The following is a 26,299-nucleotide window of genomic DNA, read 5'->3' as shown; positions in this document are numbered from 1 at the left end:
CTGAATTTCAATGGCCCCATGAGGATAGACATTAGTAATAGTGAAAGGGCCGGTCCAACGAGATCTGAGTTTACCCGGCAAAAGATGTAACCTAGAATTGTATAAAATGACCTTTTGACCTGGTATGAATGATTTTCGAAGAATGTGTTGATCATAAAACACCTTCATCCTGTCCTTGTAAATTCTTGAGTTCTCATATGCAACATTTCGGATCTCTTTAAGTTTATTCAACTGAAGTTTGCGTAGTGAGCCAGTGTTGTCCAAATTGAAGTTCAAATTTTTAATAGCCCAGTAGGCCCTATGTTCCAACTCCACAGGCAAGTGGCAAGCCTTCCGGTAGACAAGTCTAAAAGGAGACATTTCAATAGGGGTCTTAAATGCAGTACGGTAAGCCCATAAAGCATCGGTCATTCGGATTGACCAATCCTTACAATCAGGGTTAACCATTTTTTCTAAAATATGTTTAATTTTCCTATTGGAAATCTCAGCTTACCCACTTGTTTGTGGGTGGTATGGAGTGCTCACTTTGTGGGAGATACCATATTTCTTCATTAAGTTCGCAAATGGCCTGTTAAAAAAATGTGAACCTCCATCACTAATGATGGCTTGAGGCATTCCGAACCAGGAAAGGATATTCTCTTTTAAGAATTTAATGACTGTTTGATGATCATTTTTCCGGCATGGAATCGGTTTGACCCATTTAGTGACATAGTCTACTGCGAGCAAAATATATGAATTTCTAAAAGATTGGGGAAATAGTCTTATGAAATCGATGCCCCAACATTCAAATACTTCAATGATCAGAATGGGTTCAAGGGTATCATATTTCGACGGGACAATGCTCCCAATTTCTGACAACGCTCACAAGCTTTGCAAAACTCATGAGTGTCCTTGAACATAGTGGGCTAGTAAAAGCCACACTGCAGAATTTTAGCCGTGGTCTTCTTAGCAGAAAAGTGACCACCACAAGCCTGAGAGTGACAAAAGGAGATGATACTTTGGTGTTCATTGTCTGGCACACATCACCTTATGATTTGGTCTAGGTAATATTTAAATAGGTACGGATCATACCAGAAGAAGTTACGAACCTCGGCGAAGAAATTTTTTTCTTATCTTGCACAGTCCAATGTGTCGGTGTGAAACCTGTAACAAGATAATTAGCAATATCAGCAAACCAAGGTGAATGGAAGACTTTGAACAATTGTTCGTCAGTTATATGTGTCGTCTCAAAGGAATTAGAGAGATCAAGGTGGGAAAGATGGTCAGCCACTACGTTCTCTACTCTCTTTTTATCTTTTATTTCCAAATCAAATTCCTAGAGTAAGAGGATCCATCTTATCAAGCGAGGCTTAGCATCATTCTTAGAAAGAAGATACTTGAGCGCCATATGATCAGTGAAGATGATGATCTTAGATTCGATCAAGTAGAACCTAAATTTGTTCAAAGCGAATATTATGGTTAAGAGTTCCTTCTCTGTAGTAGAGTAATTCACTTTGGTAGAATTTAAGTTTCTACTTGCATAATGTATAACATAGGGCTTCTTATCTTTTCTCTGACCTAACACCACCTCAATAGCATAATTCGACGCATCACACATAAGTTCAAAAGGAATGCTCCAATTGGGTGGTTGCATGATGGGTGCGGTAGTTAACATGCCCTTGAGCTTAGAAAAAGCTTCCTGGCATTGCCCAGTCCACTTGTATGGTACATCCTTTTGAAGTAGATTGCATAAAAGACGAGAGAGGTGACTAAAGTCCTTTATGAATCTTTTATAAAATCTAGCGTGTCCTAAGAAGGATTGCACGTCTCGTATGTTCTTGGGTGCAGGTAAGTTAGAGATAAGATCAATCTTAGCCTTATCTACCTCACTTCCTTTAAGCGAGATGATATGACCAAGGACAATTCCCTTACCAACCATGAAATGACACTTCTCCCAATTCAGTACCAAGTTTTTTTCGTCATATCGCTTCAGCACACATTTAAGATTCTCCAAACAATCACTGAAGGATGGACCAAAGACAGAGAAGTTGTCCATGAAGACCTTGAAATATTGCCTCACTATGTCAGAAAAAATACTCATCATGCATCGCTAATAAGTGGCGGGGATTAACGGTTGCGTTTTTATGAGATTAACTATTTTTGGAATTAATTTAATACTAAGGTTTTTCTACTTTCTATTTTTAGGTTAGGATTTTTTCTAAATTATTTTAAAAACTAACTTAGCTTGTGAGACAGAGGTCGAATCCACCGGGACTAATCTCGTGTGTATTCTGAATTTAACTAGAACTAGAACTAGATGAAGAAGTAAAACTAAATCTGAATAATTGTAAGAGTAATTATGGTTAAAGTAATTAAAAACTAATAAATTCAAAGGTGATAACTAGGGTTTCCAAGGATCCACTTGTAAAGATCAGGGAACCCTCTTACTTGATTCAAGTCACACGATTGGAATTAGAGTCCTATCTTATCCAATTGAAAGATATACAATTGAGATCAATCTAAACTTTTCTTGACCTAATTCTCAATGGAGGAGAATTGTAATAATTGGAAGAGATTCTTTTACCAAACCATACCCATGAGATGATGGCTAACAATAGGATTTACCAATCCCACAATCTCAAAATTAAGAAAAGAAGATACTCTAAGCTATTGCAGATTTACTGTAATTTGAGTCACAATAAACCATTAAGAACTGAAAGTATACCTTTAAAATCAAACTAGAATCAAAGAAGGTTCAACATAAACATGAATCAAAGTAAAAGAAACATTTCATCAGACTACAAGCTTCACCTCTTAGCCCTAGCTAAGAGGTTTAGCCAACCATAGAAATGATTGAACTAAAGTCTCTTAAGAAAAGCATAAAAATAACTAAGGAAAAAGAAGAAAAACTCTTGGTGACCGCTTCTCCACCCTTTTACTTCACTCCTTAAGCCCTAGAAGATGCCTAGGAACATCCTAAGGTCTCTTATTTATAGTTTTGCAACTCCAACTTTTGCACCAAATTGGAAAAATCCAGAAATCGCCTCAAATTTATGCAGTCCGTGTGTTGTCTGTGTAACCTTAGATGAGTCGAGGAAAACCTTTGACTGGTTGAGGAAAGTCTTCGACTGGTCGAGGATCGTGTGAAATTAAAAGTTGATGTTGCTGGAGTTTGAGTTGAGGAATCTTCGACTAGTTGAGCAGGAGCCTTAGACTGGTTAAAGGAGAGCTTAGACTAGTCGAAATAGGTAGATTTTTAGGGTTCCTCTTCTTCACTTCAAGTCTTCAATTCTCTTCATTCCTCACTTGGTTTTCTTGGATCTTTGGTATGTAAATTCTTCATTTTTGGTCTCATAAGATCCATCCTTGCTTTGGTAATTTTTAAGCATTAAATCCATGCTTTTAACTTCCTTTTCAATCCAAGCTCTTAAATTTACCTTGCAACACAAACATGATTAAAATAGAATATTAAGCATTATCATGTACACAAAATTAAATAATAAATGGGGGATAATATGCAATATTTGACCCTCAACAAGCACCTAAACCTAAGGTCTTTCTAGGGTTTATAATACCAGTATGGACTGAACTTCATTGTCTTGAAGTAGATTAGAGACTTGAACTTCTCTAAGGAGCTTGATCTTCTGCTAAAACATTAGTAGATCTTAACTTCATGTTGTCTTTTGAGCCTCATCTTCAACTTTATCTTGAGCTTGAACTTCTACTAGATCTTGAACTTGATTCGAACCTTGATCTTGAATCATACTTGAAGATCGCTTGATAAAATGTTTTGACTTGAACAAAATTTGACAAACAAAATGTGAAGTATGCTTTAAACATTATAGCACTTACAATCTCCTCCTTTATCAATTTCGTGACAAAACACTTAGTATTATGATAATCAAAATGAAGCCTTGTACTCTTGTACTCATGTTGTAGAAGATTGTTGAAGAGTTTTTACTCCCCCTCAATTTGTACTTCCCTTGTATTATGACATAAAACATTCCATTCCACAACCATTCATACTCCAAGCATTTATGTATCATCCATATATTCATATATATTCATATATATTCAAAACATGTCATTCTTCAATGAAAAATTAACTAACATTTCTCCCCCTTTTGTCACAAGTTGACAAGGGAATGAATAGTTTATCTATCAAGTAAATGAGATATTCAATGAAGTAATAAGGACGGAAACATAATAGATGAAGAAATAAGCGTATGAATATATCAAGGATTAAATTAGCATATGAAATTGTATAAGTTAGCGAAATAATATCTAAGTAGTTTAGGAGAGTGAAGAAATTATCCAAGCAGACAAGTAAAGTTTAAGGTTTACAGTCCCATAAATATAAGAACTAAAAAGAAATGAGCTTAATCGGATCTAGATGATGAAGAAGTAGGTATAGAAGGGTCAAGCTAGTGCAAACTCCTGGTGATACGATGGAAGTACTTTTTCATGTACTTCATTGAAGATTTTTGAGTTTGAACCACATTGTCTTGGAAGACTTGCAGTGCCTCAACCTTCTCTTCCAAAGATTTAAGACTATCATCAACCTAAGAAGGTTGATAGCTTGGATCTTCTGAATCATCTGACTCATCGAGTTTAGCAAAAATGTCATCCATCGAAGTGTCTTCAGGTGCAGGTGCTTCCTCCTCTTCTTCTTTGTCACGTTGGCCAGGAAGAAATTGCAAATTCATCTTATTCAAGTTGGTATTGTTAAGTGGTAATTCCAACTCCGGTGCCTCAGACGAAGGAATGGTGACATTATAATGTAAAGCAATGCATGTCATGAGGTAAGCAAAAGGAATCGAACCATGACTAGGATATAGACGAAACTGAATAATAATGTAGCATATTAGCAAATGAAGATAAACTTAAATACCAAATGCAACTGAATGGAGGACACGAGTCATGAAGGAAGTAAGTTCAGACTTATTCCCCGATCTAGGATAGACGTCAGACGTAAAAATCCTATGAAGAACTCGATATTTTGATTTGGTTAGCGCGAAGAGCATTACCGAATTTCCATTCAGCATTGAAACGATATAATTTATGAGTAATTGTTTGCCATTCAGTATGAGTCATTTTATCAGTTAAATTATCAATTGGAATTGCATCTTCAGTAATGGTAATCTTAGTTAATGCCGAGATAAGATTTCGATCAACTGTGAAGGTCCCTTCTACGAATTTAATCTTAAATGTAAGACCTTCTAGAGACACATTACAAATAGAAGCATATATTCCTTGTGCTATGGAACGGTAAGCCGTTCTGCCCCAACCAAGGATGCGTTCCCAACCGATATTGGAAAGAAAAGGAACAAGTTCAAATGGTACAATATGATCAAGATTGATAGTACGCTCGATAATTATATCTCTTGAGCGGAGACCCCTAACTTGCTCTGAATCTTCACGGGGCCCCTTAAGGTTCTCACATTAATTAGAGTCAGCCTAGAGGATGAGCTAGCACGACTCTTGCGTGTTGTCGTTCTTTTAGTTCGATGCTCCATTTAATGCTTGCACAAGAACTAATTAAAGAGAGTAGATGAATTGAAGTTAGATAAGAATTTACACAAAACCCACTACATAGAGGGTTTGAAAATAAAATAAAAACTTCAAATATGAGGTTGACTAGCAAAGATCTACCCAAAACTTGAAGAAAATCAAAAAATAAACATTTACAACCAAGTTTGGAAGTTAGGTTCGTCGAGTAAGGCACTGGCTAGTCGAGGAAGAAGATAGGTACCATCCCATATGTGTCCCCCTTTAGTGTAAAACCGATGCCATTCTCTAGTTAGTATGCTAGAGGGATACTAAGGTACATTTAGACTGGGTAGGCACATTAGGAAATCCTAAAAAGGATAGAGACTGATTGTCAAAGGACAAGGCTCTATTCAATGCCATTTCTCCTGTTGTATGTATTCAGATTCGTGTTACCGAGAACCTCTCATAGCAGGTGTTATAGTCTAAATGACACTAATAGGTCCAAGGTAGAGACACCTGAAACATTCTTATCGCACAGATATTCACGCTTACAGAAATGGCTTTCTGTCGTACCGAACGGAATATCTGTCTTAAAGAAAGGAATGGCAGTCTTACCGAACGGAATTACAGTCTTAATGAAAGACATTTATGTAAACAAGCTGTAAGATTACCTAGCGATAAGTAGGGAAATCCCAAGTTTTACTCTCAACAAGAAACAAAAGGATTACAAAATGCCTCACACTAATTGGGTGACTCGATCATTTGATAATTCGCCGAGAACAGACGAAAAGAAACAAAAGGAACTAATTTGGTTTTGGAATGAGTTTTACAATGATTTATTTCTTAAGACAAACATGAGTGGACAACAGGGTCAGACTAAATCAGTTCAGTATAAGGAAGAAGTCTTCGAGAAGTTTCATCAACAAAAAGTCCGCTTACCATTAAGCGAAGAAGAATTACGTAATCTCCAAATTGAGATTGAGGACATGACTATGGCATTCGATGAAAAATCTATCTTTCAGACAATTCCCAACATAATCAAAATCTTAATCAGGAATGATGACATAAGTGCTAAGGATTTTCTCAAGGGTAGGGAACTCGAAAAGGAGGATATTGAATTTCTTTCAGAGTTCGGTCAATATACGATTGAGGCTTTAATAGTTCATGTACTAAGTATGGTTTTTTACTCAGTTGAGTATGACTCACTAATTCGTGTGGCTTCTTTGGTTGAACGACTAGAGTCTAGTGTCCGGATGCAAGCTTCATTATTGAAATGCCGCAGGTTACAAAAACCGTTTTCTACGGCAATAGATGATGTTTATCAAATTAATGAGGTGAGGAAAAGATCGAAATTGGTGATGATGTATCCCTTTGGTTCCGGGTTAGTTCAATTCATGGCTGAAAGGGAATTGATCCATTTAATGAGTGGTGATTTGAGCGGGCTTTCTCGAGTTCAGATTAAGAAAGGATCTTATTTTCTTCCAAGAAATCTCTACGCTGTCTGCAACTTTGATATATCATTACTACCGATCAAGCTCAACATGCCTATGGTATGCCCACCTCTAGATTGGAGGAGTGCCTGCCCGCCGGGTAAAAAACCAACAAACCTGTCCGATCTAACAGGGGGTTACTTAAGTGGGCCAACAGGGGAATTATATGATCGTTACCGCCTGTTAACTACCGGTAATATTCATCATTTTTATATTAATATTAGCAGAAAGGGTAATTACGAGAAACTATGTAGTGTAATGAACAAGCAGCAGCGTCAGGCCTTTCAAATCAACAGTGATTGGTTGAAATATCTTAAAGAGAATGAGGACAAATTTGTTGAAATTGGTTTACTCATGCCTAAATTTCTAGCCTCTATGAATATAAAAGATGTTTCCATCTTACTTAGAGAGTTTCATATGAAGGATGAGGTTATTAACAAATTATGTAGCTTTACCGAGTTGTTACAGACTGTATCTAAGAACATACAGCGTGCTTGTTATGAGCAATTGATTCTCAAGCTGGCAACCGCCTACGAGGGTTATAATTTTTATTTGCCGACCTATCTCGACTTCCGAGGTCGAATCTACCGCAGTGGGGTCTTGCATTTTCACGAGCGTGATCTAGCAAGAAGCCTGATCATCTTTGCGGATAGCAAATCTATGGACAATAATGAGAATAATGACACATCTATGGACAATAATCAGAATCTAATGTGTGATTACATATCTATCGCAGCTGCTTGCTACCATTACAAGTCTTTCACCTCTTATAATGAGTCAGTAGAGTGGTGGTATGATAACATCCAATCGGTGAACGGTAAGGGGGTTCTCGACTACGTTCGGGAGGCAAAACGCCCTTTTCAGTTCCTCGCCAATACAATTGGAATCTTAACTAACAAATTGAAGGTTCGGAGGAGCAACCCTATTACCCAAGACGCCTCAGCGAGTGCATATCAGATAATGAGTTACTTTTTGTTGGATGAAACCCTGGCTAAGAGAACGAATCTCATCCCATCTTCGGATGGTCAAATCCAAGATGTTTATTCATTCATCCTCGAAGAGCTCAAGGAGTTCATGAAAGCAGAACTGGGGAATGATCTATCAACGATCGTTAGCAAGAACCTCACTCGAAAGCTAGTCAAAAGTGTCTTTATGCCAATGATCTATGGCAAAACAGTTATGAGCACGGCCAGCGATCTAAATGACGATCTCTCTCACTACATCACATATAAGGAATGCTTCGAAGTCGCCTCTGTCTGCTTTAAGTTCTGGAGGACGAAATTTCATGGCATGGAATGCCTGATCCGGTTGATCCGCCATATTGGCTGGTTCTCGTCTGCTAGGGATTTCCCTGTTTTCTACAAAGTGCCTTACTTTACCACGGTACAGGATTATATGATAATGGAGCCCATAAATATATGGGTTTATGATAGACTTCATAAGAAGAGGCGTCGGGTGACTCTCAGAGTTTCTTCTTCTAAGAGAGATCGTAGGAAGACGGAAATCTCTACCTTCGTCAACTTCATCCATCAGAGGGATGCCAATATTGCAATGAGTGTCGTAGACGAGATGCTTTCTCTGGGAGCTCCTATATACACAGTACACGACAACTTTATAACTACAGCATACTATAGCGAGTTTATACCAAAGATTTATAGCAGCGTCTTTCAGAGCATGGGCACTCCACTTTCAATCCTCAACGATTTCATCTATATGAATGTTATTAAACCGATTGTCAAAAGGGAGTCATATGGACCGACTGAGGGTGAGTTTGACAGTAAGGTCATCTCAAAAGAGATTCTTCATTATTACTTAAAGGCTAATGTACCTGAGAACATAAGCAAGAAGAAGATGGCAACTTGGGAAGAAAGGATCTCTGGAATACTTTCCTCTTACGAGAACTATACTCGTATTGTATGCGGTGATTTTAAATCCCCTAAGGATGGTTGGCTAGCTCATGAGAAAAAGTGGGAGAAATTCAAGTTAAAGCTAAAATGCAGGGAGGGAATTCCATCTTACAGCGTACACTATTAAGTATGATTCATCAGATGAAGGCATACACCACAGACAGCGCAACTACTGGACCGTTATTGAATCGCTTGTATCAAAAGATTGAACGAACAACACACCAAGATCCGCATCCAGGGTTAATCATTGCTTCACATCACTTCTGCGAGCCTTACCCTCTTGTTAACGAGATTGACCTACTCTGTCTTGCGACCATGGATCTCTTAATCCAGTTTTCTTACCCATCCTTATCTGGTTACGGTAAGTTCACAATTTCCTTTACCATGAAGCGATCTTCCGGAGATGAGATCTCATTTACGCTAGGTCATGCTATCCCCTTGACTTATCAAGATGGTCAGTTAATTCCTAAGAATGAGGTCTATGCTCATATATATAAAGAGATTATGAGATATGCGGAAATCTACGATGGAGATTATATAGTTCGACTCATGATCCGAGTCTATATGGACGGCAGCAAAAAGATGGATAGGCCTGCCTTATCTTCTGAGGAGAGAGATCGCTCACTTTCTTCAATCATTCCCGCCGGATTGAGTGAGATCGAGCCTATAACAGCAAGAGAGATCCGAAATCGTAAGCGTAGCTATCCAACCCATATCACAGCACTCAAACCATGTCGCACTGAGCTGAAACCATTCATTGTTGCTGATACCGAGACTATACTGATCGATAACGTTCATAAGACTTATGCAGCTGGTCTCTTGATGGTTCGTCCCGGTGAACAGATCGATGATATTATGATTGATACCTACTTCAGTGAAGACTATTCTATCATCTTGGATTCCTTTGAAGAAAGGAGTACTAAGGTACTTTATGACTTGGTATTAAGGATTTCAACGATTGTGAGACAAGAACAATCCACTTTAACTATTTACTTCCACAACTTTTCTAGATTCGATGGAATTCTCTTGCTTAAGCACCTAGCATGTCATCACAAGAGCTACAAGCTCAAACCACTGATGAGGAACAATAGGCTTTACGAGTTAGCTGTCTATTCTGGTCAGAAGATGTTATTCCGCTTCAGAGACTCCTTGAATCTACTCCCTGGCAAACTGAATGCCCTAGCTAAGAATCTATGCCCGGGTCTAGGCCAGAAAGGCACTATCCCATATGAAGAGGTTACACAGTCAAATCTGGTAAGTATGAAAAAAAGCTTGTTAGACTATATGAAGCAGGACATCCTTCTCCTTGGAGGTGTAATGCTAAAAGCTCAAGAGATATATTGGAAGCTGTACAAGGTGGACATAGAAAGCAAGATAACCATTTCCTCACTGGCTCTAAGCATCTTTCGTATGAAATACTACGATGATTCTAATTGGCCAATCCACATCCCAAACAAGAATGAAGACAGCTTTATAAGGCGTGCCTACTACGGTGGTCATACAGATACATACAAGCCATATGGCGAGGACCTATACTACTACGATGTGAACTCTCTCTATCCCTTTGTCATGAAGGAATTTCCAATGCCTGGTGGTGTGCCTGTCTGGCATGGAAATCTGGAAGGCAAGGACTTAGATAGCATGTTTGGCTTTATTGAGGCATATGTGGTCTGTCCGAAGACTATCAAGAAGCCCTTTCTACCCTATCGAGACAAGAATCACACTCTCATCTTTCCAACCGGGGAATTTGTTGGAGTGTACTATAGCGAGGAGTTAAAGTATGCAAGAGGCCTAGGCTACACTGTGATCCCAATCTCAGGCTACCTCTTTGAGAGGATGGAAAGCCCATTCAGGGACTTTGTTAGCTCACTCTTTGAGAGCAGGTTAGAGGCAAGGAAAGAAGGTAATGAGGCCATGGCCTATGTATACAAGATCCTTATGAATTCGCTATACGGTCGATTTGGCATTAACCCAAAAAGCACGACCACCGAGGTCTGCGATGAAGATCGATACAAACATTTGATCAGGCATAGTGAGTTGATATTCGGTGATATGCTTAGCGAGAACAACTACATCGTAGCCTACCATAGCAATACCGAGAAGGGCTCAGATTATTGGAACCCACCGAAGAACTCAGCTGTCCAACTAGCTGCTGCGATCACAGCCTCAGCGAGGATCTATATGTACCCTTATATCTCAAGAGATGACTGCTACTACACGGACACAGACTCAGTTGTGCTTGGTCAGCCACTACCTCCAGAAGTGATTACTTCTTCTGTCTTAGGTCAGTTTAAGCTAGAGGACAGAGTCATGAAAGGATACTTTCTCGCACCGAAATCCTATTTCTACATCGCAATAGATGGCACCAATGTACTCAAGTACAAGGGACCAGCGAAAAACCAGGTTTATCCAGAATGGTTTGAGTCACAGTACGCTGACCCATCTCGTACAGAACTGGTACCGGTGGAAGCCAACTTCCGGATTGATTGGCACACTCTGAACATCATCAAGAAAGACACATTGGTCAGGCTTGGGATTAAGCTGGGGACCAAGAGGATACCAGTATATCACAGAGATGTCTGGGTGGATACTGATCCTATTGATATCAATGACTTGTCTTGCCTAGATCACATTGGAAAACAAATCATCAAATCACTAAGGAATGCTTTAATACAACTACAGACTGAAAAGCAAATTCTCAATGAGAAATTATCTCAGAAGGAAAGAGAGAATGCCGAGAGAGACAAAGAGATGAAAGAACAGTTTGATGCTCAGAAGAATACAGAGAAAAGGATGCACACTCAATCCACTACAGAGATACAGACTCGTCTGACTGAAGACAGAACACTATTAGATAAAGAAGAAGAAGAACCAGTGACTTACCCTACATTAGACGAGAAAACTCAGACAGACAAGAAGATACCTAATACAGACGAGGAGAGACCTAATACAGACGAGGAGAAACCGACTTGAAAGACATGGACAATGTATCCAGATTGAATGGATAACTATCCAGAACTGATGAAGAAGCGCATCAAAGACCTCAGGGTTATCAACCTTAGGGATCCGCTCAAGGAAAGTGGAGTTCACCTGTTTTAGTTGACTCTACGCTCCTCCTTTAAAGGGAATCGATCTCATACCCCTCATCAGCTCGCCCTGATCCATCTCCTTCCCATATTCGCCGTCTGTATAATCGGCATTCGCCTCCAACAACTTCCCATTTGAGATATCTGACCTTGAACTCTTCCACGGACTCATACTCGCAAGTCTTGCTAGCAACCTCTTTTTGATATGACACAATTAGTTGTGGATATAGTCAACCTCCTACTAGCCCAGCGACTAATAAGATTCTATAGGATTGGACACACGTGTACCTGACTATCAGAGTCCAAATAAATCATCTTTTTATAATAACACGGAAGGGGATCATCACCAGGTCCAATAGACATGATCTTTCCAGCCAGACTGAGTTCTTCCAATAGCGCATATCCAGCTTTCTCGTCGAAGATGACTTCATCATTTCCTCTAGTCGAAATCACTACTTCATTGATGAATCTAGAAAATGCTATCCCAGGAAACCTTTTGGGAAACTCACGATCGAAGATGTCCATTAAGACGATATTGAATAAGACCCTAGTGATTTCACCCACAGGTGGCATACCACCAAAGCTTATATCAGACCTATTCTTTCCATCATCATCAATGATAGGGAGATAAAGAAAAGATGAAATGAGTTTATAAACGGAACCATCTCCAACAAAAGGCTTCACCTTATCTAAAATAAGACTGATTGGAATAATCCTTAATGAAGCCATTAAGTCAAGCCTGTACAGTCTATCCACCTTTCCCATTTGTTGAAGACTGTCATAAAAGGAATCCAACTTATTTTCTAATCGGTAACCATCTTTTGGCAAGCTACCATGAGAAAGACGAAATAACATTAGGGATAACCCCATTAACACCAATACATCCTCTTTATCAGGCATCACCACACAAAGAATATCTGGATCAAAGCAAGCCCCAAGCATGATATCGGGACAATCATGTATCGTATCATGTAAAAACAGAGTGAGATCCACCTTCTTTATGAACTTCACTTGTAGCGGAGATAGAACGTATAAACCAGAAACGATTTTTTGTTGAATAACACCTAATCTGTCGCGAGACATACGAAATTTATATTTATCCGTCAAATCTTTATAGAGAAAGTCAATATCAGCAGACAGCTGCACAAGTGAACATTCGACAGTACAAAAAGATCTAGTCAAAATCATGGTAGGGGAAGGAAGAAACAGAAAAGACGAACTATGAGTATAAACGAAACAACTCTTATAAAGTGTGCTAACTCCAATCATCATCATCCTATAACTATACATTAATTGAACCTGAAACGTTAGGAACTAGACCAATCGTTAGAAAGAAAGCGACCATCAAACCTAAACCGACTGCCTTAAGCACATTGCCGCTAGCTGGGATTGTGATCTCCGCAAAAGGAAGCTCATTCGCCAAGGCCGACTCCACAGATGCTGAAACGTCTTTTCTTTCAACAAAACCTACCTTACTAAAGCCAGGCGCATGAGAATTCATATTAAAAAAAGGATCATACGAGTCAAAAGGAGTGAACAAGCCGCCCTCGACGCCTTGAAGGGCTGAGCCAGGCTCAAACCCGTACCAGACAGTACAACCAACGCCCAAGATGACCAGAACCAAGAAACGCCCATACCTACCTTTATAATAAGTAATTACCTCAACCAAGATTCTAGTAAAACTATCTGTGACGATACCACGCAAGCCTGCCCCGGAATAGCTAAAAGGACTCAATGAATTGAGTGAAAGAGGTCTGCTATTATAAGATAAACCAAGAGAATTATTTAAAAAAGACAACCTCTCAAAGGATTCTGGTAACATCAATTATTGAAGTAAGAACTCAGGATGACCCAGAAGAAAGTGAAACCCTAACAAAATAGAAATGTCATATGACTTGAATGATGATGAATCCAAAAAATTGTGAGGGAGCTCTATAAAAGGAGCTCGTAGTTGCTCACTAATCGACTGGCTCCAATGTTGACTACTGTGTAAAAAATGATGAAAGTGACCAGGATAACCATAAGATGAAGGTTGTACTAGACTCGTAGAAGAAGATTCAGACGAAGGTTGCACTACACTCGTAGAAGAAGATGAAGACGAAGACGAAGGTTGCACTAGACTCGTAGAAGAAGATGAAGATGAAACTAGACTCGTTGAATAAGATTCAGACGAAGGTTGTACTAGAGTCGAAGAATAAGATTCAGACGAACTCGTAGAATAAGATTCAGACGAAGAACGACCTTCCTCCAAAGAAAGCTTGTCGAAGTCCTTACATAGAGCAAACATTTGTAGGTTTTTTACCTCCTTTAAAAAATTATGCCAAGAAATTATATCCATATCCATTGCCATTGCTTTTATTCTGTTAAGAATTCTAACCTTGGGATTTCCCTGCTTATCGCTAGGTAATCTTACAGTATGCTTACATAAATGTCTTTCGTTAAGATTGCAATTCCGTTCGGTAAGACTGCCATTCTTTTCTTTAAGACAGACATTCCGTTCGGTATGACAGAAAGCCATTTCTGTAAGCCTGAATATCCGTGCAATAAGAATGTTTCAGGTGTCTTTACCCTGGACCTATCAATGTCATTTAGACTATAACACCTGCTATCAGAGGTTCTCGATAACATGAATCCGATTACATACAACAGGAGAAACGGCATTGAATAGAGCCTTGTCCTTTGACGGTCAGTCTCTATCCTTTTTGAGATTTTCTAATGTGCCTACCCAGTCTAAATGTACCTTAGTATCCCTCTAGCATACTAACTAGAGAACAATATCGGTTTTACTCTAAAGGGGGACACATGGAAAAAGTGGTTTTTCCCCTTTTTAGGGTGAAATCGCGTGGTCCTCGACTGGTCGAGCACGTACTTGACTCGTCAAGGGTTCGACTGGTCGAACACGTACTCAACTCGTCAAAAAACCTTATAAAAAAGAATTTTGACATGAATTATATATATATATATTATCATTTTATGCATTTAATTAATATAAACATAAAACAAATAAATGCATAAACATAAACAAGATAATTAATTAATAATACACAAACCAATGTCTCGCTTTAAATTGGAAAATCTATTCCTGTCGAGCGGTTTGGTCAGTATGTTTGCAAGCTGCTTCTCAGTTTGAATGTATTTTAACACAATACTTTTATCTTTAACTAATTCTCGAATATAATGGTATTGAATATCGATATGTTTCGTATGAGAATGTTGGATTGAATTTTTTTAAATATTAGTTGCACTCGAATTATAGCAGTATAGTGTCATAATTTCTTGCGCAATGCCATAATTAACTAACATTCTTTTCATCCAAATAAGCTAAGTGCAGGCATTACCAACTGCGATATATTTAGCTTCAGCTGTCGAGAGAGATGCAAAATTTTATTTCTTCCTTAGCCAGGATACTAAACAGTTCCCTACGTAGAAACATCCACCACTGGTAGATTTTCTATCGTCAATATTTTCTACCTAGTCTACATCAGTATATCCGGCAATTCGTATGAATGTATCATGCGGATACCAAAGTCCTAAGTTAGCAGAACTTAATACATATCTGATTATCCATTTAACAACAATTAGATGTGATTCTTTAGGATTAGATTGATATCTAGCACATATTCCAACACTAGAAGCAACATCAAGTCTATTAGCAGTTAATTATAAGAGACTACCAATCATGCTTTAATATAGACGGGAGTCTACACTTTTACCTGATTCATCCTTTGAGAGTTTGAGAGTTGTACTTATTGGAGTTTCAAGATTCTTTCCATTCTCAAACTCAAACATTTTTACAAGATTTAAGGCATTTTTGGTTTGTGAGATGAATATATCATCTTCAAGTTGCTTAACTTATAATCTAAGAAAGTAATTTAGTTCACCAATCATACTCATTTTAAACTTAGATTTCATCAGATCTGCAAACTCAATTGATAGGTTAGTGCATGTAGATCCATAAATGATATCGTAAACATAGATCTGAACTATCAGTATGTGATCGTTATATTTCTTGAATTATAAAGTTTTTTCAACACTACTCATAATAAAGTTATGACTAAGTAAAAATTTAGTCAATTTTTCATACCATGCCCTAGGAGCTTGTTTCAACTCATAAAGTGTATTTTTAACATAGTACACATGATTTGGAAGTTTGGGATCCTCAAAACCTTTAGGTTGTTCAACATATACTTACTCATGTAAGTCACCGTTTAGAAATACACTTTTGACATCCATTTGATATATTTTGAATTTCTTATGACATGCAATTGAAATGAATAATCTTATAGATTCAAGGCGCGCAACTGGTGTAAAGGTTTCATCATAATCAATACCTTCTATTTGAGTGTATCCTTGTACAACCAATCGAGCCTTATTTTTAATAATATTACCTAATTCATTAGTTTTATTCCTAAAAATTCATTTGGTTTCAATTACATGTTTATCAGTAGGTCTAGAAACCAAGTACCGTCCATCATTTTTGATAAATTGATTTAATTCTTCATGCATGGCAATTATCCAACTTTCATCGGTAAGTGCTTCATTTACATTGGCCGGTTCAATTTGGAAAGTGAAACAAACATAATTACAAATATTTTCTAATTGTCTTCTTATCTGAACAACAGTACTAGGATTATTAAGTATTTGATCAATCGGATGCTCTTTGACTGATCTTAATTCAGTATTAATTGATTTGGATGAAGAGTCGAGTATATCAATTGTATTGACTTCATCATCATCTTGACTTGGAGTAGGTGTGATTTGTTGATCATCAATTACTACATTTATTGATTCCTAAATCACCCCAGTTCTTTTATTAAGAACCCGGTAAGCACGACTATTTAGTGCATAGCCTAGAAATATTCCCTCATCACTCTTAGCTTCAAATTTTTCCAAATTTTCTCGGTCGCGTAAAATAAAGCATTTACTTCAAAAAGTCTGAAAATATTTAACAGTGACCATTTTATTAAACCATAGTTCATAAGCTATTTTATTTTTTGCTTGTCTAATGTAAACAGTATTAACAGCCTCAGCCCATAAATTTTTTGGTAGTTTCATGTTATTTAGCATTACACTTAGGGGTGCACACGGTTCAGTTTGGTCCGGTTCTGGGGTGAAACCGGAACCGAACCGTTCCTAACGGTTCTAGGAAATTCAGAACCGGAACCGGACCTTGGCACCCTAGAACCAAACCGGAACCGAACTGTTAAAACCAGTTCTATTCCGGATCAGTTCCACGGTTCTAGGCTTTTTATAATCCAGCCCAATTGCAAGCCTATGTCCATCCATGTTGTGGTCCATTTAATGAATGGTTTAGATATTGTATAAGGTGTGCAAAAATACATTTACGAAAATAATTGTTCTAGAGAAAATAATTATAAGGTGTGCAAAAATACATCGGTTCAGTTCCACGGTTCAGTTCCACGGTTCGGTTCTACGGATCGGATCCACGGTTTGGTTCTACGGATCGGTTCACGGTTCGGTTCGGTTCTACACACCCCCAAACCGAGAACCAAACTGATGTCACCGGTTCTTTAATTTTTGGAATCAGAACCGGTGCACTCTAGAACCGGACCAAACCGGACCGTTTGGTCAGTTCCGGTCCGGTTCCACGGTTCTACCGGTTAAATGTCTAGCCATATCCTGTAAAACTCTATTTTTCCTTTCAACAATTCCATTTTGTTGAGGTGTTTTGGGAGCAGAGAACTCATGCAATATACTATGATCACTACAGTACTTCTCAAAATTGCTATTCTCAAATTTGGTGTCTTGATTACTTCTAATTTTGACCACAAACATTTCTTTTTCAGTCTGAATACGCTTTAAAAAATTTCTGACTTCATCGAGAGTATCTAATTTTTCTCTTAAAAAGGCTACCCATGTATATCTGGTGTAATCATCAATAATGACCAGAAAATACTTCTCTTCTCCTCTACTTTCCATTCTAGTCGGTCCTACTAGATCCATGTGGAGTAGTTCTAAAGGTTTGTCTGTGGCTAAGGAGTTCACTTTCTTATGACTATTCAGGATTTGTTTGTCAATTTGACGTGCGCCACAAATTTTTTCTATCTTTTTGAGCTTGGGTAAGCCACGTAAGTGATTTCTTTTGCTCAACTTATATAGATCTTTACAGTTAACATGTCCAAGACGTTTATGTCATAGGTCAGTTTTGTCTGTTTAGACCATGTAACATGAATGGTTAGATGAGTAAGAGTCATCGATTATATAGCAATTTTTAGAGGTCCTGCGACCATTTAATATTACACTACCCTTCTCATTCATTATCTCACATCCATGATCAGAAAATTTCACACTGTGTTTATTATCATAGAATTGATATATGCTTAATAGGTAATGTTTTAAACGTTCAACATAAAGCACATTTTCAAATAGAGGTAAGTTAGGAAGTTGTACAGTACCCTAGCCTATTATTTTGCATTTGCTTCCATCACCCACAATAACTGAGTCACCATTTACTTCTTTGATATTCATGAATATTGCCTTGTCACATGTCATATATCTTGAGCATCCACTATCCAGGTACCATCTTGAGTGGCTAATGGCTCTAAAAGCTGTGTAGACAACAAGACACTTAACCTTTGGAACCCATTTCATTACGGTTCTAGGTTTATGAGTGTCTCTTGATTTTCACTGCATGTGGGAGTTAGGATTTCTCATTTTTCTATAAACTCCATTTTCATCTGAGTTGGATTTTAGAAGCTCTTTAAGTAAGTCCACAATTTTTTAAGTTAAGGGAGATTTATTATTCCTTTGATGTTTATAACTGATGATATTATTATTTTTAGGAACTTGAAAGGGTTTTGAGTTTTTGGAATCATTATGATTAAAATCTCTTAAAGTCTTACCTTTAGAGTTTGAGGATTCTCCTCTTACAAAAATAAGAGCAGAATCCTTGGATGCCAAAGAATTACCTTTAATATAACCCAGACCAGACTTGTCACCACATTTTCTAGATGAGGTTAACAAATTTTCCAGTTTTTGGTCACCATGGGCATATTTCCAAGTGTCCTTAGAACTCAGAAGGGAAGAAACTTCAAGTTTTAGTTTCTCATTTTCTATTTTGAATTTTTGTAATTTAGAATATTTAAAACTTAAATTTAATTTTGTTTTTTTAAGACAATCTGAAAATTGAGATTCCAAACTGTGTTTTTAAGTTCTTCTTTTAGTTTAACTTATTTCTCTTTTTGAATTTTCAATTTAACAACAATTTTACAACTTTCTTTGTATAGGGCATTATAGGCATCTTAAAGATCGTCTTCATTTTCATTTTCAAGGTCACTCCTGAGATTTTTATAGTCAGACAGATTACAGTTATCTGAAGAAGTGATTCTGGCTATAGTCATAAGGGCTTTAACTTCATTTGTACTTACATTTTCTTGGTCTGATTCATCAAACTCAGAAGTGTTTTCAAAGTCAGATGATTCATCCCAAGTTGCTATCATGCCCTTTCTTTTTTATCTATCCTTTTTAGGACATTTATTTGTCAGGTGCCCACATTCATGACAGTTGAAACATTGATTGTCCTTAGTTTTAGATTTTCAAGAATTAGATTTTTCTTTTCTTTTATCAGTTGATTTTTGAAAATATGATCTTTTCTTATTTTTGAAAATTCTATAAAATTTCTTAGCTAACATTGCTATATCATCTTCATTTTATTTAAAATTAGAATTAGAACTATTTTCTTTTGAAACAGATATAGAAGATTTAAGAGTAATAGACTTAGCTTTAGAAACCTTAAAATTCAACTCATATGTTTGAAAAGAACCAACTAACTCTTCAACCTTCATAAGATCAGTATCCCTCAATTCCTGAATAGCAATAACCTTATAATTGAATCTCTAAGGAAGAAATCATTATATTTTTGCGTAAACCTTCTTTCTGGGATTCCATCTCCTAGACCCTACATGGAATTTACTACGTCATTTAGTTTTGTATAGAAGTCCATGAAAGTTTCATTTTCTTCCATACAAATTTCCTCAAATTTAGTAGCGAGGATTTGAACTTTTGATTTCTTGACTATAGTAGTTCCTTCATATGTCATTTCGAGAATATCTCATGCTTGCTTAGCCGTATCACATGAAATAATTCTTTTAAATTCATCAGGCGATAAAGCGCAAGTTATGGCATTTAAGGCTTTAGTATTAGCATGCTTTCACTTTTCTGAGCTGTAGTCAATAAATAGAATGCAGCTTCTCTCATAGACTTAGTTCCATCACTACCTAATACTTCAATCATATGAGGTTTCCATTTAGTCATAGTGGCTTGCCACACACTTTCATCTAAAGATTTTAGAAAAATCTTCATTTTGATTTTTCAATATGAATAATTAGAGCCATCAAAAGGAGATGGCCTGGTAATAAATAAACTGTTGAAATTTGACATAATAAAGCTCTAGATTTAAACTCAAGGAAGTTAATCGACAAAAAAATAGAGCAACCCGCTCTAATACCACTTGAAAAGGAGAGCTTAAGCAGTCCTAGAGGAGGGTGAATAGGACTATGCGAAATAATTGAATAAAATGTTGAATAATAAATAAATCAGAGATCTCAATTGCACTAGTATTGAAATGTTGATTCAAACTGATTCGTAGGATAACCTTCACCCAAATAAGTTTAGATAGGACAACCTTATTTCACGAATTTAATAAGAATCAAAATTCCAAACTAAGCAAGAGTAAATAAAATAAATATTACAATCATTCACCACTTATACTGAAAAGAAATTACAACCATTCACCATAAAAAGTAATAAGAACACTCACCACAACACTAAGAATTATAGTGGTTCGGTGTGTTAACAACTGTTCTCAAACAGCCACACCTACTACACTCCCAAAATTACTATCCACGTAATTTTGGCTTTCACTAAGAACAAGGTTTTCACAGGGCCACCTTAAAACCTGATACAATTGTGATTTTATCAGGCTATCACAAACAAAGAAACCCCTCACTGAGATTTTCTGACTTATCTCAGAAAAACCAACATTGAGATTTTCTGGATATCTCAGAAAAACCAAATACAAAATATAAATGTATACTTATCTTTACCGTAGAAGAATCTGTAGTCGAAGAACCGCTTCTCTTGAATGTCGAATGTTCAATGTTCAGTCCGATAGAAAAGGTCCAGGGTTCTATTGATTTTAATTAAATTTAAACCAATAGTTACTTGTATTAATTTCTTTAAATCTTAATAAGAAGAGTATTCACTCTCTTTTTAGAATCAGAATGACAGAGTTTGAGATTAAGGAATTAAACAAAAAAGCTATAAAATTATTTATAAATACCGTTCAATAGCTTGACAATAACCGAAACTTCTTTCTCTCTTGCGGAAGGATTTTAATAGATCTGAATTGCATTTTCGGATTGAGAAATAACCTCAATTTATAGGCACAAAAGTTGTTTCTTCGACTGGCCCAAGTACCGGATTCAGTTCCAATGGATTTTTAGATTTGAGCAGGATAAGATTTAATAGATCTTCGACTAGTCGAAGGCTCTGTTTGACTGGTCGAAGGTGGTCTCCGACTGGTCAAACATGGTCTTCGACTGGTCGAAGGAGCCAAAATCTGAACTGATTTAGTTGTTGGAATTCGAGCCGAGAAACGTTCGACTGATTGAAGAGTGTCCTTTAATTGGTTGAGCAGGCCACTCGACTGGTCGAAGGAGTAATAGAATTTTCTGTTTTCACTTTGTTTATACTAGGACTGATCGAGAAATTCTTAGGCTGGTCAAGCCAAAACTTAAGCTGGTCGAAACTCAACCAAATACAAGCATAAAAACCCAATTTTAAATATATTTTGAAATTACATAAACCTAAGTCTTTCTAAGGTTTATAATACCTGTATAGACTGAACTTCATTATCGTGAAGTAGATTAGAGACTTGAACTTCTCTAAGGAGCTTGATCTTCTACTAGAACATTAGTAGATCTTGACTTCGTATTGTCTACTTCATGTTGTCTTTCGAGCTTGATCTTTAACTTTATCTTGAGCTTGAACTTCTACTAGATCTTGAACTTGATTTAAACCTTGATCTTGAATCATACTTGAAGATCGCTTGATAAGATGTTTTACTTAAACGAAATTTGACAAATAAAGTGTGAAGTGTGCTTTAAACATTATAACACTTACACTTTTGCATGAGTACGCAACCTAGGCCTACTCAGGAGGCATCATTATAGATGGTGTACTTGACCCCTTGCTCAGGTAGCACGAGTACCTGCGCCGATGTCAACTTATCTTTTAGCTCCTGGAAGGCCGCTTCCACCCTTTTATTTTAAGAGAACTTGATGTCCTTCCGAGTAAGTTGGGACAATGGCTGGGTTATTTTTGAGAAATCTTTAATGAACCGGTGATAGTAACCTGCGAGGCCAAGAAAACTTCTTACTTCTATAATTGAACCCGGTTGCTTCCAATCTTATACGGCTACTACCTTAACGAGATCTTAGGAAATGCCTTCTTTAGATACCACATGTCCTAGTAACTTGACTTCTTCCTTTCAGAAGTTGCACTTCCGAAATTGAACAAACAATCGATTTCGTTTGAGTGTTTGGAGGACTGCTCGCAAGTGTTCTTTGTGATCTTCATGACTCTTCGAGTACACCAATTGTCGTTGATGAATACGATGACAAACTTATATAAGAAGGGCCTAAAGACTTTATTCATGAGTTCCATGAACACCGCTGGCGCATTTGTGAGTCCAAAAGGCATGACTAGGAACTCATAGTGCCTGAAGCTGGTCCTGAAGGCCGTTTTCTGTACATCCTCCTTCCCAACTTGCAATTAGTGATATCCAAATTGCAAGTTAATCTTTGAGAAGTATTGAGCACCTCTTAGTTGATCGAACAAGTCATCAATCCTAAGCAATGGGTATTTGTTTCTCACTGTAACGTGGTTCATTCTCCTGTAGTCGATGCACAATCGCAAGGTGTCATCCTTCTTCGTCACAAACAGGACTAGAGCTCCCCAAGGTGAGACATTGGGCAGGATGAAGCCAGACTCCAATAGGTCATCAATTTGAAACCTATGCTCCTCTATTTCACAAGGGGGCATGCGATAAGTTGGCAGGGAAATCGGCGTGGCACCTGGTACCAGGTCAATAGTGAAGTCAATCTCCCGTTGGGGAGGGAGTCCAGGTATGGGTTTGAACATGTCTATAAAGTCTTGGACAACAGGCGTGCACATTAGTGGGGATTTATCGTAGCCTTCTTCTAAAGAAGCATAACACAAAATTCGGTGTGGGTAACTGACCTGGACTAGAAATGTAAAGGAGGTGTCATCGTCTTCATGGATCGTCGTTATCTGAGTCTCACAATCTATTTCTGCTTTCATTGTGGTCAACCAATTCATGCCCAAGATGACGTCATAATGGAAGACCTTTGTCACAATTAGGTCTACACATACCCTTCTACCTCCCAAATCTATGGGGCAATCTCGACACACCCTTGTATGTTCTAAGAAGGTCCTGGTTGCCGCGATGATCCTCACCCCCGACATAGGGGTGGTGTGCAACTCTAGATGCTTGACTGTGGTGCATGATATTAGGGACGTAGTGGATCCAATATCCACCAAAAGGAACACGGGAATACCCCGGATGTGTGTCGTTACTTCAAATGTCATGGGCCTAGGCGTGGCCGCGTCCAGGCCCTCTGTTGCCATTGCGTGGACCTGAGCTTGTTGCGGCAAATTGGGCTGTTGCGTAGTCCGTTATGGCAACCTATTTTGAGGTGTAGGTAGGCGACGAAACTGCTGGGCAGGCTCCACTGTCTGCTGAGGGGGAGTCTGTATGGCTTGTTGAGGTGGTCGGTTGATGCATTAAGGGGGCATGTAGCCATGGCCCCTCATTCTCGAGAAACAGAAAGTCACCGAATGGCCCACCTGTTTATTATATTCGCATATGCGGTTGGGCCGCGCGAAGGTGGCTAGTGTATCCGCAAGTCTAGGAGGCGAGCTTGGGCATGGCCTCTTTCCTGCAAATGATGAGGATTGTCCCTCTGCCCTATTCCGTGGGCCTAGCTGTAGACGGGCTCGAGAGACCCGTTCTCCATCCTGCTCAGACCGCAGGGACATCTCTATTAGGTCGGCGTATGTATGAATGTTTGTACAACACATCTTCGGACGTATGCTGGCCCTTAGGCCTTCTGTAAAATGCTGCATTCTGGTTTCCTCGTCCGCCACTATTTAAGGAGCGTAGCGTGATAGCTCGGTGAAACGTTCTCATACTCGGTCACGAACATCCCTCCCTGTTAGAGGTGGAGGAATTTGTTCTCCCTCTCGTTGCGGTACGTCTAGGGAAAATACTTCTGGAAGAAGTGGGATTCGAACTCCTCCCATGTCCATATGAATCCAGTAGGGATGACCCTCTGTTTACTCTCCCACCATAAGTTGGCCTCCTTTTCGAAGAGATAGGAGATTAACTCGCCTTTCTTCACCTCGGAGCAATGGAGAGGCCGAATCATTTTGGTGACTTGATTCAACCAATACTCGGCTTCTTCAGGGCGTTAAGTGTCAGCGAAGGTGGGCAGCCTAAGTCTCTGAAATTACTCAAATAAGTTGCTCGTAGTGGCCATGGCAGTGGTCAATGCGGGCTGCTCTAGTGGGCCCATATTCATGTGTGGGCCATAGTCCCCACTAGAGTAGTTAAAGTCTGTTGTTGTTGTTGCTTCATAAGGAGCAACATTTGCACCATTGTGTCCGTGGTCAAGACCACTTGGGGTGTGGAAGTCGTGGGTTGGATTTTCGGCATCTCTGGGATAGTCCCTTGGGTAGTGCCCCCCGTACTAAGTGGGTCGGCCATCCCTTGGCGACCTTGCTGCTCATTAGAAGTGGAGCGGCCCCTTTCAACTAGTCTGCCATGAGACAGGCGGACAAAACGACTATCTTCCTGAGGACGCATTTCCTGTAAGATATTCTTGAGGGGTTAGGTGCAAGGGAGTTCACACATATAAAGTCCGAGCACACATATTTCAATAGGAGCATTATTCAACAAAATATTAGCGACCAATTATCAAAAACCAGGAGTACAGGAGTTACTAGTCACTTGGACATAAGAAAATGTCATTCATACATGGGTTGTCACATTACTTGCATGGGGAATATAGGAGTTACTAGTCACTTGGACATAAGAAAATTATAGCCTAGTCAAAACAGAAACTAACTATTACATGTCAAATAAAGAGAAGCAAACCCTAACTACTTCAAACAACAAGTAAATACTAACATCAATACTAAACTCCTAATCTTCTGAGTCGGGCGAAGGAAGGGGTGCTCCCTCCTTCTGGACACAACACATTATTGCCTTCATCGTGCGATATAGTTTCTTATTCCTCTTTTCCAGGTTCCCTTGGTTTTCTTCCATTCTGGCCATCCTAGTGTTAAGTGCATCTAGACGCTTGTGTACATATCGAGTGGCGAGTGGCTCCTCGCCCGTTTCTTCAGCTTATTCCCCAGCTCCCTCTTCACTCCCTCTTTCCTCGTCTTCTCCTTCTTCTTCGTCTTCTTCTTCTTCTTCTTCCCCGAACTCTTCGATGCGGGCCCTGCGCTGTTTAGCTCCCATCATCGTATGGTTTAAGATGTCTTCATTGATCACCCTAATCGGGTATGGGAGTCCATCTGGCTGCCTATACTCGTATTGGTGTGCCATCTTACAAATCAGAGGGCTAAATGAAAGCCCTAGGTTCTCACAGGTTGCCAATGTGGCCCTCGCAATCTGAGTCAGCACGAGGGTGGGGAGACACACCCCCTCCCCTCGCCCCTCCTGGTAGAGGAATTCTACCATAAACCAAGAACACTCTATACGGTTGCTAGTTCTTGGGTACACGTTATACGTGCATATATGGTAGAGTATACGGTAGTCAAGTGTCAGGGCTGAGGCTTTGATGCTGCTACCCCTTCTCCATTCAACAAGCTGGCCACACAAGTGGCGGGTGAGCTTGTCCCTTTGTCGCTTCTCCTTCAGGTTATCTTCATTGACATGCATCTTTCCACCCTCCACGCTGAGTAATCGGGTAATGGATTCCACACTTATGTGGGCCACTTGCCTGCCAAGGCCAATATCAAATCCGAGAGGTTTGAGCTTTGGATCTCACATTTGTGCATAAGACGCTCGTGCTAGATTCACATTGGCGCGGTATTTTCCTTCGAACATAGGTCCTTAACCATTTTGCAGGAGATGGTCGAGTAACTCATGCTCACCAAACAATTTGTCATCCACGGTTGCTTCAAACACAACCTTCCAATCTCTAAACCTGCCAAATTCTACGCCAGGTGGCGCAGCTCATGAAGGTGAAGCTAGAGGGTCGAAATCTCTCTTCGACCTCTTTTCGAGGCTCGGTCC

The 26,299-nt window shown here is 38.8% G+C and overlaps 2 protein-coding genes across 2 annotated transcripts; both read left to right on the top strand.

Annotated features, from left to right (window-relative positions):
• Window positions 1-6,323: 6,323 nt before the first annotated feature.
• On the top strand, window positions 6,324-8,946 carry LOC131224335 (probable DNA-directed RNA polymerase). Its single transcript, XM_058219853.1, has 2 exons — window positions 6,324-8,813; window positions 8,914-8,946. Exons 1-2 carry the CDS (start codon window positions 6,324-6,326, stop codon window positions 8,944-8,946), a joined length of 2,523 nt encoding a protein of 840 aa, XP_058075836.1.
• LOC131222458 (DNA polymerase-like) lies at window positions 8,766-12,017 on the top strand. Its single transcript, XM_058217527.1, has one exon. It carries the CDS (start codon window positions 8,954-8,956, stop codon window positions 11,837-11,839), a length of 2,886 nt encoding a protein of 961 aa, XP_058073510.1. The 5' UTR covers window positions 8,766-8,953; the 3' UTR covers window positions 11,840-12,017.
• Window positions 12,018-26,299: the final 14,282 nt, after the last annotated feature.

Source organism: Magnolia sinica, chromosome 13 (genome assembly GCF_029962835.1).
Source record: "Magnolia sinica isolate HGM2019 chromosome 13, MsV1, whole genome shotgun sequence".
Lineage (NCBI taxonomy): Eukaryota > Viridiplantae > Streptophyta > Magnoliopsida > Magnoliales > Magnoliaceae > Magnolia > Magnolia sinica.
The sequence above is the reverse complement of the archived record's forward strand: the minus strand, read 5'-3'. Positions and strand labels throughout refer to the sequence as shown.

Bases quoted from the DNA above. Each gene is read 5' to 3' on its own strand.
- LOC131224335 (XM_058219853.1), top strand. From the start codon at position 6,324: ATGAGTGGACAACAGGGTCAGACTAAATCAGTTCAGTATAAGGAAGAA. The intron at 8,814-8,913 runs GCAACTTGGGAA...ATGGTTGGCTAG, and splicing joins ACATAAGCAAGAAGAAGATG to CTCATGAGAAAAAGTGGGAG.
- LOC131222458 (XM_058217527.1), top strand. From the start codon at position 8,954: ATGCAGGGAGGGAATTCCATCTTACAGCGTACACTATTAAGTATGATT.